The sequence below is a fragment of the Ictidomys tridecemlineatus genome, chromosome 4 (genome assembly GCF_052094955.1).
Source record: "Ictidomys tridecemlineatus isolate mIctTri1 chromosome 4, mIctTri1.hap1, whole genome shotgun sequence".
NCBI classification, from domain to species: domain Eukaryota; kingdom Metazoa; phylum Chordata; class Mammalia; order Rodentia; family Sciuridae; genus Ictidomys; species Ictidomys tridecemlineatus.
Genome location: NC_135480.1, coordinates 174,711,351 through 174,731,940, shown reverse-complemented (window position 1 = coordinate 174,731,940; position 20,590 = coordinate 174,711,351). Strand labels below are relative to the sequence as shown.

The 20,590-nt window shown below is 46.3% G+C and overlaps 3 protein-coding genes and 1 long non-coding RNA gene across 4 annotated transcripts in view; 1 reads left to right on the top strand and 3 right to left on the bottom strand.

The window, feature by feature from the left end:
* Positions 1-2,031: 2,031 nt before the first annotated feature.
* Positions 2,032-4,937, top strand: LOC120889840 (uncharacterized). Its single transcript, XR_005734012.2, has 3 exons — positions 2,032-2,954; positions 3,163-3,351; positions 4,119-4,937. It is a non-coding gene; the product is annotated as an uncharacterized LOC120889840 (long non-coding RNA).
* Spaar (small regulatory polypeptide of amino acid response) lies at positions 4,627-8,601 on the bottom strand. The gene is made up of 2 exons (XM_040286038.2): positions 6,525-8,601; positions 4,627-6,081 (listed from the first exon to the last, which is right to left on the bottom strand). The coding sequence occupies exon 2, from the start codon at positions 5,712-5,714 to the stop codon at positions 5,493-5,495; it is 222 nt and encodes a 73-aa protein (XP_040141972.1). The 5' UTR covers positions 5,715-6,081; positions 6,525-8,601; the 3' UTR covers positions 4,627-5,492.
* Positions 8,602-8,737: 136 nt separating this feature from the next.
* On the bottom strand, positions 8,738-9,544 carry Hrct1 (histidine rich carboxyl terminus 1). Its single transcript, XM_005326265.5, has one exon. It carries the CDS (start codon positions 9,542-9,544, stop codon positions 9,164-9,166), a length of 381 nt encoding a protein of 126 aa, XP_005326322.1. The 3' UTR covers positions 8,738-9,163.
* Tmem8b (transmembrane protein 8B) overlaps positions 9,300-20,590 on the bottom strand; it is a 96,344-nt gene continuing 85,053 nt past the window's right edge. The window contains exon 11 of the mRNA XM_040286031.2: positions 9,300-9,653. Within this exon, the coding sequence (XP_040141965.1) occupies positions 9,552-9,653 (102 nt within the window). The 3' untranslated portion in view covers positions 9,300-9,551. The remainder of the gene's footprint in view (positions 9,654-20,590) is intronic.

Here is a 20,590-nt window from a genome sequence, read left to right as displayed (position 1 = left end):
ATAATCAAGCTCTCAAAGAGGAAAGGCCTATTTGGCTAATAGTTTTGGAGGTTGGTAAATTGGGCCTGTTGCTTTTAGGCTCATGGTGAAGAAACACATCATGGTAGGAGCACATTGGGAACAAAACTGTTCACCTACCACCGGGCACACACCTGTAATCCCAGCAGCTCCAGAGGCTGAGGCAGGAGTATCATGAGTTCAAAGCCAGCCTCAGCAAAAGTGAGGTGCTAAGCAACTCAGTGAGACCTTGTCTCTAAAGAAAATACAAAATAGGGCTAGGGATGTGGCTCAGTGGTCAGTGCCCTTGAATTCAATCCCCGGTACCCCTTCTCCCCTCAAAAAAAGAAAAAAAAATTGTTAACCTCATGGTCAGGAAGTGAAAGAGGGGAAGATAAAGGGGCAGTCCCACTGTCCACCTTAAGAGCAGACTCCTAATGACCTAAGGACCTCCCACTAGGCTCCACCTCTTAAAGGTTCCACAACTTCCCAATAGCACCATCCTGAGGAGAAAACCTTTAACACATGGGCCCTTGGGGAAGGAACACTTAAGATCCAAGAGCTACATTTAAGCAAAGGCGACACATTTAAAACACCCAGAACAATACCACCCTCCCAGAGACAGCTTATCAACACCATGGCCTATAGCTCTCCACATACTCTTTAATGCATAGAAGTATATTGTGACAAAAGTCAAATTTCATCATACAGCCAGGTATATATGTGCTTCTCTAATTGACTCTACATTTTCCTTCTATATATGATGATGACCTTTTATGTTAGTGAGTTTAAATTTACCTCATTGTCTTGAGCCTGCTTAGCATTCCATTTTATGACTCCAAGAATATGCCAGGCAGTCCCCTCCTGTGTGTGTTTAGGCCATTTCTAATGTCATCTTACAGATGCACTGGGTCAGTGCACCTGGGTAGGGGGGGGGCAGAATGTGGATTGGGGCTGAAGGTCTCTGTGTCTCCAACTGTATCTGCCTTTCCAAATGAAATGGGGACCTGGCAGAGCACAATGACCCTTTTCTACTCCTTGGAACAAGTGATTTCCTTTAAGGAAGGCACTTTTCCGGAAAAACATATTATTCCAAGGCTTCCTGATTCCAGAATCTAGCATGTCCCAGAAAGAAATACACCCTGGTTTCGGAGTCAGGGAACAAGGAGAAAGAGTAAGGTGGCATGCCTCTTCCTCCACCCCTTCGGACAGCTGGGTTTCAAGGATCTTTATGCTCAGACTTCCTCCAGACACAGCAAAACGGGATTCCCGTCTCCCCTGTACAATCCGGAAATGGAGGCCCAGCAAGACAGTAGGAGTGGGAAGGCAAGGACCAGCCCTTTCCCCAATGCACATGGGGGCTGGGATGGAACCCAGCAGTTCCCCCATCCCTTCACCCAGGGGTAGAGCTGAGAGGGAAACCCCAACGGGAAAGGAAGCAAGACTTGCTGGGGAGAAGCACAGGCACAAAAGCCTTAGGAACAGAAGCTCTGCAGGCGCAAAGCCTTAGGAACACCTCCACTTAGCTGGCCCAGGACTGAGGTCTGTTCACCTCAGCATGTGTTCCATCTTTAGGGAAAGCCTTTTGGGCTGCCCATGAGAACCGCAGGTTACAAAGACCCTTTTGTTCTGCACAGTCAGAAATACAGATGGGGGCAGGGTCAGCAGGGGTTCTGTTCAGGCAACCCTGGAGCAATCAGACCCCTGGGTTCCCCTCTTCCTGAAGAGACCCAGTGCTGAGCATTTCCTTGATGCAGATGCCAGGTGTGGAGGAAAACAGTGTGGCGGCTCAGTCCCCTCACTGGGAAGATGGAGATGGTGGGGTTGCTGATGGTACACTATAGACAGAAAGCAGCACAGAGCCTGCTGCATAGAAGACCAACAGAAGCAGCAGCCCCCGTGGACTGAATGGAGAGAACGCTGGATTTGGAAACTGGGGCTCCTGGGATGAAGAATGGCTCTGACCCAGATTTCTAGCATGACCTTGAGCAACTGCTTCCTTCAATGCCACCAGATAAATACCCATCTTGGCTGGTATTTTGGTGACAGCCTATCTTGTCCTTGCTGCCTCCCTCCCTCTCTTTCCCAGAAGGTGGCTTCCTGCTGGCCTTGTACTGAGCCCCCTCTCTCTCCTCACAGGTGGGCTGCACTGGGAAGAAAGGCACTCCACATACTCCGCAAACACCACACATCACACACCACACACATATCACGCACACACACCACACCACACACATCACACCCCTCAACACATACTACACACATACCACACACATCACACGCCACAACATGCACATCTCATTCGCATTACACCCCCCTCCCACTGTGTGGTGGTTCACCTCACTCCACTCACCAAGGTCCTTGTCAACCCTCCTATTGCAGGATCCAGGCACCTCTTCTCCACACTCACCTTCCTCAGTGCCCTGCTCCCTTCACCAGGTTCACTCACCCTTGCAGAACCCCTCTCTCCCCATAGGGTTGCCAAATTAAAAAGGCAGGAAGCTTGAGTCTCAGATAGACCAGAATAACATTTTACTCTACTTATGACCCAAATATTGCATGAGACACATTCATACTCATAATTATTCATCATCTATCTGAAATTCCAATTTAACTGGATATCCTGCCTTTTTATTTGCTAAATCTGGCAACCTTGTTTTCCCGAATCTCTGCTCCCACACACTCCACACCTTCCTGTCCCTTCTCTAATTGCTCCTCCTCAGTCCTTCCCTTTATCAGCCTGGCCCAGGGTGGTGGCCTTGAGCACCTTCTCTTCCTCAACCCTTGCTCTTCTGGGACAGTTCCTCTGGACCTGGGACCCATCTCCACTTGGGACTGGCCTTGCCAGAGTCCTCCAGGACCTCATCTCCAGCTCCTGTTGCAGAAGCCACCCATCCCCTGAGCATGTGGCAATGATCTTGTGCGTGCCTGGACACTGTACCTGCTCAGCCTGACAAGTAAGACTGTCTCTTTGTCACCTTTACCCTTCATTGCCTGGAAACGCGCTGCCCAAATGCAGCAAAAAGTGCTTCCCAGAGGAGCTGGCTGTGGTCCAGACTCATCTCCTCATGCTGGCCAGGCTGAGCCACTGATTCCCTGCACCACATGTTCTGTGAACAGACACCTTCCCCCAATTTCTGCTTGTTGAAATCCCTTCTCTTCCAGGCCAGCCCAAGGGCATTGTCCTCCCAGCTCTCCGGGGTTCTCCCAGCTCTCACCGAATCTGCTGCCTTATCCAGGAGTACACCAAGTACTGGATCATGCTTGATCAACTCCCACCTTCTCTGTGCAGTGCCTGGCCACAGTCAGTACTCAGTCAGAGTTCATGGAAGGAAGGAGTGAGTGACTGAACAGGTGGGTGAGTGATGGAATGAATGAATAAATGGGAAAGTGAGGCAGTAAGGCCCATGGAGAAGATAGCTGGGAGGGTAGATGGATAGGGGGTCCAACGTGAGGTTGGGTGACTGGGAAAATGGATGAGTGTGTGGGTAGATGGAATAAGTGGATGGGTGGGGAGGTAGGTAAATGGACAGGCTGGGGAATAGATCAGTGAATAGATGAGCAAATGAACATGAGGAGCCTCCAGGCTTGACGGACTGCCCATCCCCTGCAGAAGGAGGCCAGGCTCCCCTGCCACTATGTCACAGTCCTGTCACTCTAATCTGGAGATCCTCCCTGGCCTGACCCGGTGAGGCTTGTGAGTACGCAGCACAGACACAGTCCCCTGAGCCTGGAAGGTGGGACCTGGCTCCAGCTAATGAGTGCCTACCTGAAACAGAACTGACTCTGCTTGAGGGCGGGGGAGAACAAGGCCACTTCTTCTCCCCTCTGAGACCCTGAACAGCCATTTCTGTCCACTGGAGGCTCCTGTACCCAGATATCCTATTGTGCTTGGATGTGCTCACCCACCTCTGACCTGTCCGGGTACCTCTGGGAAGAGGACCCTTCCAAGTTCCTGTGGCTCTGCATTGCCCAGGTCCTCTTTCAAGGAAGGATTTCCTTCTGATACCAATATTAGGATCTTGGGATATTAGGATATATCTGGGGGATATTAGGAACCTGCCTCACAATGTGAGTCTTTTTCTCTACCCTCTCCTGCTTCTGCCTCCTTCCCCACACAGGTGTTCATCCCTAACAGACATCTTGCACTCAGACTCTGTCTCAGTGTTCACTCACGGAGAACACAACCTACAACAACTGCCTTCACTCCAGCTCTAGAGCTGCCTGAAGTTGGCTCCTTTCCACACACACCTAGGAAGGCCCTGCTTGAGGGCTATAGTGTCCAGAGGGACTAGGACATGGTCCCAGGAGCTCCTGTCTCTGGACTGAGCTCTCTCTTCCCTGGGTTCACCCTATCCCATCCCTTCACCCATCCCTCTCCACCAGCCTGACCCTGCCTGCACCCTTCACCCCACCCACCCCCACCACTTGGCACCTCCCGGCTCCAAGCCTCTCTCAGCCTTCCCTGTGGCATTCATGTGGCAAAAGCAGCCTGTCTGGACACTATTATGAGCCAGAGCCCCCCTCAGCCTCAGTCCTGCTCCCCTGAACAGGCAGACCCTGGGAGAGTCACCCACTCGGTGACAGAGCAGATATATGAGAAGGCTCAGAATTTTGCACCTTTCAAACTTGACTTTTTAAACTGTGGCACAGCATTTATTCTGTGGGCAGAAGAACAGATTTTCTGTTAACAAAAACAGAATATCCATTTGTGATGAAAACAAGAGCTTTGTTACATGCCCTGAATGTAACATAACATTTTAACTTTTTTGGAATTATCTTTCAGTTCATGATTTTCCTACATTCCTAAGTGACAGCAAGTCACTCACATTCTCTAAGAATAGAAGTGACCTGTTAGAATATAGCAGTAAAGTCTGGTTCAGAATGTGTTTGAAAGCCATCCTTCTGGCTTTCCTGTTAATAAAACATCTTGTACTTTCTGTGACTCTTATTTTCTCTTCTGTGGTTTTCCAAACCAGATTTGGAAAGACCCGTAAAAGGATATGTATTCTCATTATAAAATAAATCACTTGTTCCCAGGAAGTAGCTCTTTGATTTCAGAGCTAATTTCAGGCAACTGGCCTCAGTATGCAAAAATACTCCACAGCAGAACACAAAAGAAGTGGTTTCTCAAAACGCCCACTTGGAGATGCTTCCTCTGGTGGCAATAGCACTAGTTTTACAGGCACCTTGATGTGATATTTCCCAGCCGTTGTACATCAGCAGAGCTGGCCCACCACACATGGTGTCCGCTCATGCCTCCTGAGATGGCTTCTGGGTCCCCATCCTGAGCGTAGGGCTCAGCTGAGCCCTCAGGGCTCTGAGTTGACTCCCACTGGCTCCCAACAAAGCGTAGCAGCCCAAAATTGAAGGAGATGGAAAGTTGGTGGGATTCAGGAGGGGAAGGACAGGATGCGGGAACATCAGGGAAGACTTGTTGAGCGGGCAAGTAGGTCTGACCCACCAGCAGAGCAAATCTGAGAGACTGTAAGGCCTCAAATGACGGTCCAGAAGTCCCGGGTACTCCGCATGGACTGGGCTTGGGGACCTGAGAAGAGAGAAGCCTCCTGGCGAAATGTGGCCACTGTGAAGCTGTGGCCAGGGCCTCCCTGAGGATCCTGAGTCTTTGAGTCATAGCTGAAGCAGCAGAGGATACAAGTGATGGCCACGGTGAACACAAACAGTACCGCCACCACCCCAATCACTGCTGACTCCATGGCCTGCACGGGCAGCTGACACGCTGAGCAACATGCGTGGCCTCCGAGCCCCAGCTCCCCATCCAAAACAGTGGTCAGAGGTACCCTGTGCTCAGCTGGCTGCTCCTCACGTGTCTTCTAAGATACTGGTCTGAGGCTCAGGGTCGTGCCACCAGATGCTGCTGGGGTCTCCGATGATCTCTATTTTCTATGCCTCCGGCCTGGCTTTCAAGAGCTGTCTGTGGTCAACTCCGCTGGCAGCTTCTAGAAGACATGCACTCCCAGGAGATGTGGGCACAAGACTCCCTGGACATGGAGCCGGGTGGGGAGGAGGGGCAGAAGACATCACTTAAAGGGAGCCAGGCCAGCTGGGGCCTTCTGGTGGTGCCTGTGGATTTCAGAGGGATTGTACACTCAGGCAAAAAACAAAATACTCCCCCTCCAGGGGATCCAGGAGGATCCTGGCACCTCCCCTGCAGGGACCTTGGGCCAGTTCTTGGATCCATCTCTTGGCTGCCTCCCCCATCCCTGGCCCTAGCCTGGGGGCAGGGACACAGGTAGGCAGGAAAGCAAGTGCCAGCTCTGGGCAAGGCTGGGGGTGGGGCTGGGCGAGGTGGAGAGCATTCACAGGGCACTGCAGGTGCCAGGGCGGATGGTCTCCTTCTCTGAATGAGGCCGAGAAAGTACAGCATAGACAGGACAGGGCGTCTCCTGTTCCTTCGGGAACATGCTAAAGGGCTCCCTCACCCTGGTTCCAGGAGAAACCCTCCTCTGCCATCTTGCCCAGTCCTCTTTTCTGCCAGCCCAGACTTGGGTGCTGTGAAGACTTACCCTGTGCTCCCAGAGGGCCAGCCCTGGCTGTACCTGTGCTGTGGCCTCCTCTCCTGGTGGTCGCCCCCCAGGGCCGTGACGCAGCTCCCTGGATGCTACAGAGTTGGTCCTGCTTGGAAATTGGCTCCGAGATGTCTGAGCAGCTGTGAGTACTTCCTGAATCCCTTCCTCCAATTGTGAGTGAGGGCCCAGGACCCACAGCGGCCACCCACTCAGTGACAGCACTTACCCCGCCCCCACACTCCCTGTGCCATTCCACTCTGCCCCCTGGTGGAGGTCAGGGGAATGAGCCCAGCCCAGGCCACTCCTTCCCCAGAAGGGAGTCCCTCCTGGCCCTCATTTACATCAACACTCCTGAGACCTCGCCATTTCCAGAAAGGAGTCTGGGTCTTCAGCCCCTTACCCATATTCTGAGAAATGGACTAGTGGGAAGCAATAATTCTGAGTGTCTCATAGACTCTTCACAGTAGCATATACAGTGACATCGCCTCCATTTTTCAGATGCTGATAGTCACAGAGCTGGAGTGCCCTGCTTGAGGCCTGTTGCTAGTTAGTAGCAGTAACCACAGCACTAAAGGGCCTTTTCTCCAGTCCCAGCTCAGTGTTCTTTCTGTGTACTATAAGTACCCGATTCTGCCATTTATGGATCAGGGTATGAAGGTTCAGAGAGGGCAAGGAGCTGACCCAAAAATCACACAGCCTGGAACCTTTTCAATTTCTCTAAGGACAAAAAGAGCTTTAGTATTGCCTTGGAAAACTGCCTATGCACATCTTCTAAGTTAATTGGACAATCTGGATTCTGGGCTCCTCTTCCAGAGAAAGCCAGACACCTCAGATTATTTGTCTTAACTGGGGCAACCAACAGCAGAGAATAGGGAACATAACGCATTGATCCGCGGCGCTTGCAGTTTCTGATAGAATCCCCGATATCAACTAGTTAGTTTGGCAGATATGGGCATAAGGAACTGTGTTTCAAGCTAATTTTGTTTGTTTGTTTTTGGCTTCTTGTTTGCCTGTTCTTCCCAGGTACGTATAGTTATAGGCCACCTGCAGTAGGTGTCACTGATTCTGCATTTTTAATCTGGACATTTGCCCAGTCCTGTTATCTTTTGCCTCCTATAGGTTCCCTTTTTCATCTCCAAGATTTGGGGGAGACCTCTTAACCTTCTTTGATTTATTCATAAAATCTGTGGAGAAGCTGCAGAAAGGGGCCGGGCCCAAGGAGGCCAGACCCCGAGGGGGCTGTGGCAGGAGCCAGGTGGGGGACTGACCTGGACTAGGGCAGAGCTTGGGGGAAGGAGAAGGGGAGGTGGATTGGACAGACGATACAGAGAGTCATCAACAATCCGAGGGACCTATGGTCCATTTTCACATCCCAGAACTCTCTCATGTGACTATCACTGTGAATCTGCCTCCCTCCCCCACATTTTGTCACTCCTCATCCAGCCTCACAGAGAATCCACTGGGAAACAGAAGGAAAGAGGACATTCTATTCCAGTGAGTCACCAGGCCCTCACTTTCTGGCCTGTTCTCCATCCCCTCCCCCGCTGGCCTTCTCCCTGCGCTTCCTCCCCAGCTCCAGGGCACAGGATGAAGTCCTCAGAACAAGAGTCCCTTCTTCTCTGTGGAGTCCACCAGCTGCTCACAGAGCATTTGGGTACATGCTTCTGGGCTTTAGCAGAGGTAATCCCATTTTAAGGAAGAGGAAACTGAGGCCCAGATGAGGCAAGCACTCTCCTAAGGCCACCCAGCATTTCAGTTTAAGTACCACCAGTCCCTCCTAGTTCTGCTGCGATAGCAGGTACCTGGGGACAGGCTAGCTGGAGACTCCAGCTTGACCAGTTACCAACAAAACCCTGAATCCAACATGGCCTGTGGGCCCCAGAGCTCAGTCTACCCTGGACATGGACTGGAAATAGTCCTGGAGGTAGAGCCCAAGGGGCCAGCTGAGGCAGCCTCAACCCTTCTCTCTCTGAGACCCTGGACAGCCCACAGAAGGCCAGAGTCCTGCAGATGTGCACAGGGCCCTGTCTGGGCAGGGTTTTGTGCAAACACTGAATCTTGTCTCAGAGCTCAGGCGGGGCGCACACCTCCCCACTTCCCAGCTAGCCTCTGAGCCCCAGCTTCCCATCTAAGGTCCCAGGGCAAGGCAGACATGGCCTGGCGGCTCCCTCCCATCCCCCACCATCATGCTGGAATCCAAAGACTGCACAAAAGCTTCTTGGTGGCTTTATTTCATACAAGGCACTGATGAGTTGAGTCTGCAGCCTCCTCCAAGCCAAAGTGCATTCTCAGGGGCTCTCCAGCTACGTGCCTGCCAGAGGCCCACAGTTGCCTAAGGAAAGTCAAATGAGCACTTTGCCTCCACCTGCCCTCTGGCTCTACCAGTCACCCTTGTTATGACACAAAATGGGGTGTCCAGCCAATCCTGCTCTCCACTCCTGAATCCTAAATGGCCACTCCAGGTAGTCCTCAAGTTCTCTGTGCACAGAAAGGGGGAGCATAGCATGTAAATGAAGCCCAAGCAGTGCCCCCCCCCATTCACCCAGAGATACATCCTTCCATATGGAGACATCAGGGTCCACTCATCCTTGGGCTGGGTGACAGGGCAGGGCAGGGAGCACTGCCATCCACAGGCGTCAGCGGAAGCCTCTGTGGGCATGGTGGAGGTGGTGAGGAGAGTGGTGCAGGTGATGGTGCTGGAGGTGGAGCTGGTGGTGGTGGTTGTGGTGATGGAGGCCCACACGGGGCCCCTGATTCACATGGCCGGGGTGGTGGTGGTGGTGATGATGATGATGATGAATGTTTCCCAGAGGGCCCCTGCCCTGGAAGAGCCAATGCTGGGCTCGCCGGGCTCTCCTGATTCTGCGTTCTCCTCCAACTGGAAGGTTCCTCTCCATGTCATGGTCCTGTGGTTCGTGGAAAAGGCAGATGGCCAGTAGCAGCAGCAGCAGCAGAATAGACACAGCAGCACCTATGATCCAACCCACAGGGGCCGTGCTCTCCAGAAGGCCGAGCATCTGGGAGCTAGATGGTCCCTCTCCACTCAGTGGCTTCAAGCTGCTTCCTCCTCTTCAGCAGCCTCTGCTCAGTCTCACAGTCATTGAACTTTGTCCCAGCTCCTGTGGACTGGAAAACAGCCAGGGAATGTGGGCGAGGCCTGTTTGGACTTGAGCTGCCGGCCAAGGGTGAGGCCAGGGAGCCGTTAACTTTGGGGAGGCCAGGCAGGGAGGTTGGGTGGAGACAGAGGAGCTGTCAGACTGGGTGTCCTTGAGAGAGCTGCTTAAGTCTAAGGGTAAGAGGTCAATGTCTGCTCCCCTCCTGCCACCTGGCCAAGTGACCAGTAGAGACAGTATAGCACAAAAATTAAGACCACACCACAAGCTAAGCAGGAGATGGAGCCGTAGCTAGAAGTAGAACACTGTCCTAGCATGCATGAGCCCCTGAGTTCAACTCCCAGCAGTGCAAAACAAACAAACAAAACTGGGTGGAGGATTTTGGAACCACACAAATCACAAGCTCTATGATTGTGCCCAAATTACTTAAGCTACTCTCAAATTTCTGAAGTGCCTTGGTTTCTTCATCTGTAAAATGGTCTAAGCTGTAAAAATAGCATTTACCTCTTAGGGTTTCCTGAGGATCAAAGGAGTTAAGACCTATATAGAACTTAAATAGTTTCTGACATGTTTGCCACTGATAATATTGCAGTCGGTTTTGGATTAAATTACTTGGGAGACTTTGCATCTAAGAATGTGAATTCCTGTCCTGCAGCCCACAACTCCTTCACCACTAAGAGTCAGTGAGTTATCCCGAGCTCCGTGAGCTTCAGCGGCTCCATGAGGCCTACAGGCAGATCTTTATCATCAGAGTCTGGGAAGCAAGAGGATCAGCTGTCAGCCCAGGGTCGCTGGGAGGCAGAAAGGAGACTGCTGAGCCCAGACAGGCCAGGCCCCAGTCCAGCCTCCTGGTTCCCAGACCTCAGTGGGCCTCAATGGGCCAGCCTCCCTGCCATGCAGCCAAACTATGGATGCCACCCTGCCTAGTGGAGGATTTAGACAGTGCGCAGGATATGAACAGTCCTGGCTCTCTCCCCTTCCTAGTCCTGAATCCCTTCTGTTCATCACAGACAAGCACTGGTCCTGTCCTGCTCACGGCCTAGGGACAGGTGCTCATTCTCCCTCTGGATAATCCTTCCTGCTAAGGGCCCGTTGGGCCTTTTGGGCTCTTGCTCACATGCAGTGGCCTCCCCAAAGCCCCAGCTCTGCATCTGGATCCCCAGGGGCCCACCAGGCAGAGTCCCAGCCGAAGGAGCTCTAAGTTTCCCCCAGTGAGTGCTCATGTCCCTGCCACCAGGAGGAATGTTTACAGAAGCCACAAAGCTGGTACCGAGCTCTGCAGCAACTCCACCCTGTGACCTCAAAGGTCTTCCCCTGACCCAGCCTGTTTGTCCTCTGTAAAGTTCCCAGGGCGAGAGATGCCTCCCTGGACTCCTCTATCTCTGACCTACATCTGAGCTACTCTCTCTTAGGGAGGGCCTCAAACCCTAAGTGAAAACCCCAGTAGATGAAAAGCCGACACATTTCTTTCAGGCAAATTGGGCTCAGGGGGGCAGCACGTTTAATGAGTCCTGAGCTTCTCTGGCCCCCAGGAGAAGCCACTTGAACTTTTAATGATGCTGGAATTAAGTACTCCTTCTGCAGATTTCTGGGGCCCTGGGAGTCACCTGCCTTCCCTAGGAACACATTACAGAGGGAATCTGCTATGAGGAGGAGGAGAATGTCAAACAGGAGGAACTTTCCTCTTTAGAATTTCTCCAGAGAGACTCTCACTCCACCCCAGCCAGGAGCAGGGCAGGGCCCTGAAATCTGCATACTTGAAGAATTTCAATCAGCCATGAAGGCGCCTGGGGAATCACCCAGCCCCAGCCCGCACAGAGAGATGGAAGAATGGAGGCCACAAGAAAGGAAAGGACCTGCCTGAGTTCTCCTGCTGTGTGGCCAGTCAATACAGCAGGCCATCAAGAGAGCCCAATTCATGTGAGGGGCTGTCCAGAGTGAGTGTGATCCACTGGGAACCTTCCAGAGAGATAATGAGAAGATGATATGTGATGTGGGTGAGCCAGAGTGGGCAGGAACTAAGAGGGTGACCCCCACATACATAGACATATGCACAACATCTGTTTCCCGAGATGCAAGTTCACTTCCCATCTGGCGGTCTCCAGACTTCAGAAGTGACGAACCTTCATGGAAGCCTGACTAGATACAGAACTTGCAGGACTAATGTCTAGATAGGCTTCAACTAGGAAGTCCCAGTCTCAGTCCCAGTCTCAGAAAAGCTATCCGGTGGCCATGTCATTGTATTTGTCCCTCAGGATGGGGTCTTTCTCCTGTACACAGTGTTTTTCTAAGTTATCTAGGCTGGCTTTGAACTTGTGATCCCCCTGCCTCAGCCTCCTGATTATCTAGGATCACAGGTATGTGTCACTGGGCCCAGCTAGCCTTTTGAAACTCATATTATTTTACCTCAATCCCTTAGTTTCCAGGGAGCCCAAACTTATGCATGTACTTTTCTGCATGTGTAGTCTTATAACAATGACATAGCTCTGTGGGAACTTGTGCCACTGATAATTGTGCTCATATGTCCTCATGTACATATGCACACGTGTGTACATATTGCAGAAAAGCTCATAAACCTGTGATCATACCCGTGGCAGGTGTTTTGGTTGTCCAGCAATAGCAACCACATTGTTTTCACTAATTGGTGGCACCACCTAGTGGTGACACTGTAAATAAATTACTCTTGTATTCAGATCTATAAAATTTTTGTATCCTGATTTTTGTTGATAGATCTCAAATTGAACCCATGCACTTAACTCCTTACCATTCCAGATTACCACTGAAATGGCAAAATAATTGAAAGTAAGAAAATACAATTTCACACGGAAATCAGTGAGTGGTATTACTGGCCTGGAAAGGGGAAATTCTATAAAATACGATGCATGAGAACCGGGTTGATGGCTGTACAAAGGAAGGGCATTTGGGAAGTTGTAGAAGGTGTGCCCCAGCAGGGCCTCTCTAAAGCCCTAGACAGCCAGGACTAGGAACAAGGGAGAGCGGGGTTCAGGCAGAAAACAAACTGAGTGACCTTTAAAATTGTTCACAGAGAAGCTGGCCAAGCCTCAGCCCATTTTTTGGTTTGCACAGAAGAGCAGGGACACTGGCTAGCAGGTGCCTAACCTGGGAGCTCATGCCACTTAGAAAAGAAAGACACTTTTCCAGTTAACCTTGGGCTGGCCTGATATATTCTGAAAAGAATTGCCCAACACAGCAACTCAGAAGCTCCCCCCGCTGCACCTGGCCCCCAGTGATGGCCAAGTGAAGCTCCCAATCCCGAAAATGAGAACATACGCAGTCAGGTTTCTTTTCTTTCTATCTTGCCTGGAACCAACATGCTTGGAAATGATCTATATCATCTTTTATAGAACCCATGTCTTTTATTAGAGCTTTATAGTTATATATAGTAGTTGGATTCATCCCAACAAACTCATACATGCATGGAAATCCATTCCAGTTCATGGTCTCCTTGCTTTTCCCTCCCCTAGAACCTGTTTTAAAGCTCAATACCCAGCAAACATGGATTGACTCCCTCCATAAAGTGAGCAAATAGAGAAAAATGACTAAACCAATGAAAAAAGAGACAAGTTATTGTATCTTCATTACCAGAATTACTAGAATCTAAGAAATTAAGAAACAGTCAAATTCCCTCATCTATCTTCTAAATAAGATTTCAAAGGTCAAACTATATGGAAAATATGTAAAAACAGGAAATTCACTTTTAGATTAGGAAACAAATCAGAAACAACTGTTTTAAGAGTCCTTCCTCATAACTTGACGGGGGGTGGCATTAAAAAAGAGAGAAAGAGAAAAAAACAAAGGTCCAAAAATCAAACATACTTTTATAATAAACATTCCAGAAGCAAAAAAACAGAGACTGTGGAGAAACAGTCACTAAAGAAACAGAGCAAATGTCCTGACCTGAAGAAACTAGTCTTCGGGTCAAAAGATGCAATGAGTACCAGGAAAACTAACTGAACAGGTCAGATCAATTGAGTATAATCAGGTGAAATTTTAACAACACAAGAATAAAGAAAAGCAATGTGGTCTAATCACCAGAGAAAACAGTTTGACAGATTCATATAAAACTAAATATAGTCTATCATATAATCCAGCAATTGCACTCCTTGGAATTTGCCCAAATGAGTTGAAAACTTAGGTCCACACAAAAACCTGTGCACAGAGGTTTATAGTAGATTTATTTATAATTGCCCAAACTTGGAAGCAACCAAGATGTTCTTCAGTAGGTGAATGGATGGATGATGGGTACATCTAGACAATAGAATGCTATTTGACGCTAACAAGAAAGCAGCTGTAAATTCGTGAAAAGACATGGAGGAAACTTAGATGTATATTACTAAGAGAAAGAAGCCAATCTGAAAAGACTACATACAGTATGATTCAAACTACATGACATTCTGGAAAAGACAAAATTCCTGAGACAGTAAAAGAAAAGATCCATAGTTTCCAGGGCTTGAAGACAGGAAAGATGAATGTGTGGAACACAAGAATTTTTAAGGTAGTAAAACTATTCTGTAAGATATATAATGGTGGATACCTGTCGTCATACATTTGTCAAAACCTATAGAATGTATGCCACCAAGAAAAAACCCTAATGTAACTGGGTAATAATGTGTCAATGTAGGTTCATTAATTTGAACAAATATACTGCTGTGGTGTTGAGTGCTGATACAGGGGTCCGCTATGAGTATATGGGGCTAGGAGGTGTATGGGAAAAATCTCTGCAGCTTCTATTCCATTTTGCTATTCTAAAAAACAAAGCCATTTTTTAGACTAAATGAGCTGATGCTTTTATTTTTACATTTTATGATACAAATGAAGACTGCAATTATTATTATTATTATTATTATTATTATTATTATTCCCCTCTTCTCTCCTCCAAAACTATCCTCTCTTCAATAGGAAGGGGGAACAAGTCTTCCTTGCTGTGCTATTAGAAAACATCCAGAGTCACAGCACCATGACCACCTGATAAAGTAGAACATAAAACTGGCCTAGAGAGCCTTCCCTCTGTCATCTGGCTGGCTGAGTGGGCACCATGGTGGGATGAGCAGGCAGTGGGTGGCATCCTGGACACCATGGGCAGCCTCATTCCAGGAACAGATCCCACTGGCATCATCCCAGGTGGAAAAGGGCTTGTCACTGGCATCATGGAAGAGCCTCCCATATAGGGTGTTGGCATCATGGCAGAGCAAGGTAGACCCGGGAGAACCAGGAGAGGTGGGTTCACCACCCCTGCCAGAGAAGGGGCTGAGAATGGAGTAAAAGGTGTCTTTCCTTGTAAAATGCACCAGTTATTTTGTCCATCACACTCTGAGTGAAGCCTACTTTTTAAAAAAGAAATAAGGATAAAGAGTCAGGCACAGTGGCACACACTTGTAATCCCAGAGGCTTGTGAGGCTAAGGCAGGAGGATCGAGAGTTCAAAGCCAGCCTCAGAAAAAGCGAGAAGCTAAGCAACTCAGTGAGACCCTGTCTCTAAATAAAATACAAAATAGGGCTGGTGGAATGCCTCTGAGTACAATCCCCAGTACCATTAAAAAACAAAAACAAAAAAATAAAAATAAAAAAACAGCTTAAGCTATTTCAAAGAATTTTTTTAAATTCCTTTTTTAAAATTTATATAATTTACCTAATAAAATTAGCAAAATCCAAAATCCAAACCTAACAATCATTGCACAAAGCACTACACACAAATCTCAAAATTCTAATAATTACTTTATGTATATCCCTAACAGAATGTAAGAGACGAGTATTCCACAAACAAGTAAAGTTTATTCTAAAAATATGAGGGTGGTTTGATATTTTCAAAAAGCTATTATAATTAATTCTAAAAATGGGAGAAAAAATTTTTAAATGTGATCATCTCAACAGATGGCCAAAAGATATTTGATAAAATTCACTGCGTTCCTGATAAATATTTCAAATGAACAAAAACAATGAAAGTATAACATGATTCCATGGAAAAATGTCTTAAATCAGTAGTGGACATCCTGATCAATGGTTGAAATAAAATAGGCATTTCCATTAAAACCAAGAACAAACTAGAATACTTACTCTATTTTTACCTGGTTTCATATCAATTAAATACGCACATTAAAAAAAAGCAGACATATTGGAGATAATATGATTGCATACCTAGAAAACTTAAAGAATATGCTAGAAAACTATTAACACTAAGTGTTAGATCATTTAAAAATAAAAATACAATGATTTTCTTCCATCACAGTAATGAGTTAAAAAAGGTAACAAAATAAAGACATCATTAAAATTCACAACAAAAAATAGAAAACTTATAACAATCAACTTAACCAAAGATGCAGAAGACCAATGGGGGGAGGAGCAAAATATTTTCCTGAGAACCACAAAGAAACATTTTAATAATTGGAGTAGCACCATCCAGAGCCAGCTTCACACTTCAGGGAGCACTAATCATATGAAACTAGCAAACAGCTGCCCCGAACACCTGTTCAATGGGTTATTTGTGTGTTAAAAGTAACATTTTGAAAGAGATTCATGTAATTTTTAAAATTTGACTTCCCAGATGTCATTTAGTCTCTTCACAAGGGACCAGGGCATCTGTCTTGAGAGGAGTTGAACTATCACAGAAAGAATGCAAAGGGAAGGATTCTTCTTTGACCTTCAAAATAGTCCTTGGCCTTGTAAATCAAGCCATTTTCTTGAAAGGATTATCTACATTCTTTTTTCTCTCCCTTTCAACATGCTGAATAAAGAACCAAGCAGAGGATCCAGCCTCTGAAGTTCTCCCACTGTGTAGAAAGCCACCCCCCCACACTGTGATAGGCAAGTGGCAGAAATATGAAGCTCTAAGATAGATAGAGGTCGTTATAATGTCCTTCTGGCCCCAAGAGATTACAGAGAGAAAAGAAAGAGGAATGAAGTGTAAAATGTGTCCAAAAAATTAATGTAGAGACTTTTGGAGGATGGGGGGAAAGATGAATAAAGGGAGACATGATATTGTTTGGATGGGAAGTATTGTCTACAAAATCTGAGTATTCATGAAACTGACCTCGTTCATACATACAGGGTGGTCAGTGCTGGGAAATCTCATATCACAAATATAAACGTGCATAGACAAAGTTTGGACAGCCAGACAATGCAAGAACAGTGCTTCTTTTCAAATGGTGAGGTTTCAGAGGATTGTTTTTTAAATTTGACACTTTTATATTTCTAAAACTTGCAACAGTGAGCACTTTTCTTGTTTAATACTGAGAGCAACAAAATTTACAGCATCTTTAAGAAAATATTCAGAAACCATGCCTACCCAAAATAGGTCTGAATCCTAGCCAGGTGATCTGATTCATTCACCAAAGATGAGAGCAGCCAGACCCCCCAAAATAAACTTGATTGATGTCATCTTAAAAATACCAAGTGGAAGAAGTGTCCCAGACTAGCTGTCCTCAGGGATGTGTGGAACTGATTAACCCAAAGGGACTGCTTATTCCCATCTCCCCTAAATGGCTTGCCCATGGGTTTCTAGAATGTGCAAATGCAGTAAAGATAGTAAACTTTCTTAATCCTCAATTTCCTCTCATCCACAATGAGGGAAAGACAAGATAAATTGAATTTGTGCAGTGTAAATTTCCTTGTTCTCTAACTTTCTAAGCCTTCCTTCCTTCCTTCCTTCCTTCCTTCCTCCCTCCCTCCCTCCCTCCCTCCCTCCCTCCCTCCCTCCCTTCCTTCCTTCCTTCCTTCCTTCCTTCCTTCCTAGGGATTGAACTCAGGGCTTCTAGCATACTTAGACAAGTGCTCTCCCACTGAGCTACAACCATAATCTTTTTTTTGTTTTGTTTTGTTTTGAGACAGGGTCTCACTAAGTTGCTGAGACTGGCCTTGACTTGTGATCCTCCTGAGAGGACGGACTTTTGTCCTAAATTTTAAAAACTCTTCATGAGGTTTTTATAGAACAATGTTTAAAGAGACAATAAATAGTTTCACGAGTGGTTTTCCAACCTACCCTAAACACACACACACACACACACACACACACACACACACAAAAGATCTTCTCAAAAGAAGGCACTAATTGAAAAAAAATATGGATAGATAGATAAGACAGATTAATATGAGAAAAAGCAAATGTCTTAAGTGGTTAACAATTGTAGAGACTAGGATTAAGTATATGGCTCTTCATCACAGAATTCTTTCAACCTTTCTATTTAAAAACAAAACACACACACAGTTGAAAGGGGAGCAGGGCAATAGTTGGGGGAAAGTGCAGGTGAACAGTCTTCTCATGCCAACCAATATGGCAGCCCCTGGCCACAAAACTATTGAGCACTTGAAATGTGGCTAGAGATGCTCTTCAAATGTATTATGCACTCCAGATTTCAAAGACTAGTTTATGAAAGAATGTAAAATAGGTCATTAATAACCTTTTTATCTTGTTTACATGTTGAAATAGTATTTTTGATATATTGTGTTAAATAAAATATATTATTGAAATTCATTTCACCTGTTTCTTTTTACTTCTTCACTATGGCTACTAAATAAATTTTTAATTACATATATGGCTGTCATTGTATTTCTACAGGACAGTACCATACCTCACACCAGGTGCTCAGGACCAAGCCCTGTACTGGGGAAAGTAAAGATGAATCCAACACAGTCACTGACCTCAAAGAGCTGACAGTCTAGAGACAGACCCAAAAACATCAGGTGATTTCAGCACTTGGAAGTCTCAGTGACTTCCTTGCTTGAGGATGTACCCTCTGTGACTTTGGATCAGGTATGGGCATAACCATCTTCCTGGAGAACACTTGGAACTCTGCAGGGGAATTTGGAGTTGGAGTTGTCAGGATGACTAAGCCAGCATTTAGCATGCAGGGGCCAGGGATGGTAAATATCCTGCAATGAGGGTGACTGTACTGCAGAAGGAAGACTGGCCCTATCCAAACACCTGTGGTGCACCTGTTGCGAAACCTAAAAGTGGAGGAAAGCTAACACACCTGTTTCTGTCCTCTGGTTGAGGACTCTGAGACCTGTTCTCCGACATACACTGAGGTGACGCCATAATTTATGAGGGTAAGAACAAGGAAGTTCCTGAGTTATTGATTCACATAATCCAATTCCATACCTTTATAAGGATAGAAAAAACTCCTGGGACAATCAGGAAACCCAAGGGCTTGGCTCCCAGCAGGAAACCTGTCTGATTATGAAGACTACCAATAGCAGGGTTTAATTATCCCAGCCTAATTAACCTTCTGGGAGGCTGTCCCCAGAGCTCAGCATACCAGTCTCTAATATCAGGCCCTGAAATGCCACAGCCACAGAGCATTTCTGGGAGTGGTTCCCAATGGAAATGAGCATTTCCCTAGTTTAATCGTAGGGACTGGAGCTATGGGAGCAGGAAAGTGTGAATGGGTGTCTATGAAACTCAGGTTGAGGGACTTGGAAGTCCCCGAACTCAGATGATCCCAGAAAGCCTCAGCTAAGGAACAGGTAAGGATGTGAAGACTCAGAAGGATGTGGATCTCTGCCAGCTTGTGGTAGGATGGGAAATCCTGTCCTAGAAGGTCCAGGGGTCCAGGTGAGACATGATGGATGCCCACGTCACAGTAGAAGCAGGGAGAGGAGCAGGTGGAACAGATGTAAAATATGTTTTTGAGATGAAATTAAGAGGACAGAGTCATTTGATCTGGAAAATTGAGGAGAAGGAGGAGCCAAGCATAACTCATGTGTATCTATATGGAACAATGGAGTGATAGAACAGCCAGGAGAAAATTTCTGAGAAACCTGTCAGTAAAAGGAAAGGGAGAGATGAAGCAACGGGTGCAGGAGGACATTGCATAAAAGGAGGTTTTACTTAAAAGTTTAAGAACTTTTATATTGTTGGGAAAGAGGACTGGGACTCATGGAATGAGGTCGCTGAGGGATGAGGGTCAGGGGCAGAGATGAGCTGGGATGTTTTGAGATTAAGTCTCTGTCCTAGTGCCTGACATCGTGAGCCTCCCATTTGCTACAGCTTTTACAAGTGACCCTACCTGGGCCTCATTGTTTTGTTGGAAGAATTACTTTTAAGCTATGTGTTGTTTGTTAGAAAAATTTAAAACATAAGGTTACAGAAAGTTGAAAGCAAATGGTTTCAAAAGATATGTAAGACAACTACTAACCAAAAGGCAGATGGTATGATTACATTAATAATAGACAAAATAAGTTTTAAGGCACAAAGCATTACTCAAGATAAAGAGGAAGGGTCTCCATATAAACGGAAAAAATAATTTTCACTAGGAAGGTATACTAGCATCAATATTATGTCTTATATATACCTAATAACATAGTTTCAAAATATGACACAAAATTTTGTAGAACTATAAGGATACTTTGACAAATTCATAAAAAAAAATATTCTAACATATCTTGAAGTAATTGTGAGACCAAAAAAATCAGTAAAGATTTAGATTCAAACAAGATAATTACGAAGTTTGCTAAAATGGACATATGTAGAAACACTACCCTCAACAGAGAAGCAACTATTTTCAAGTATGTCTTCTAGTACACAGAAGATATTTGTGGAAAAAAAAAAAAACAACAACAGAGTAGGTCATAAAGCAAAATTCAACAAGTTTTAATGAGTAAACATCATACAAACCATTTTCTCTGACCACAATTAAAATATATTAAAAATCAAGCTGTATTTAATTTTAAAAAATAAAAGGTTTAGCCTCCAAATCTCCACTTGTTTGAAATTAAGAAGTACCCTTCTAAAATAATTAGGAGAAATAATAGAAATGAGAAATTATTTAGAACCAAACAGAAACAAAACCACCATATATCAAAGCTTATGGGATGAAATTAAAAGAGCATTTACATTAGAAAAAAAAAAGGTCTGGAATTTAATGAGCTTTATATTTGAGAAAAGACAATAGAATAAATGTTGAAAAATAGAAGAAAGGAAATAATTAAAGTAAGA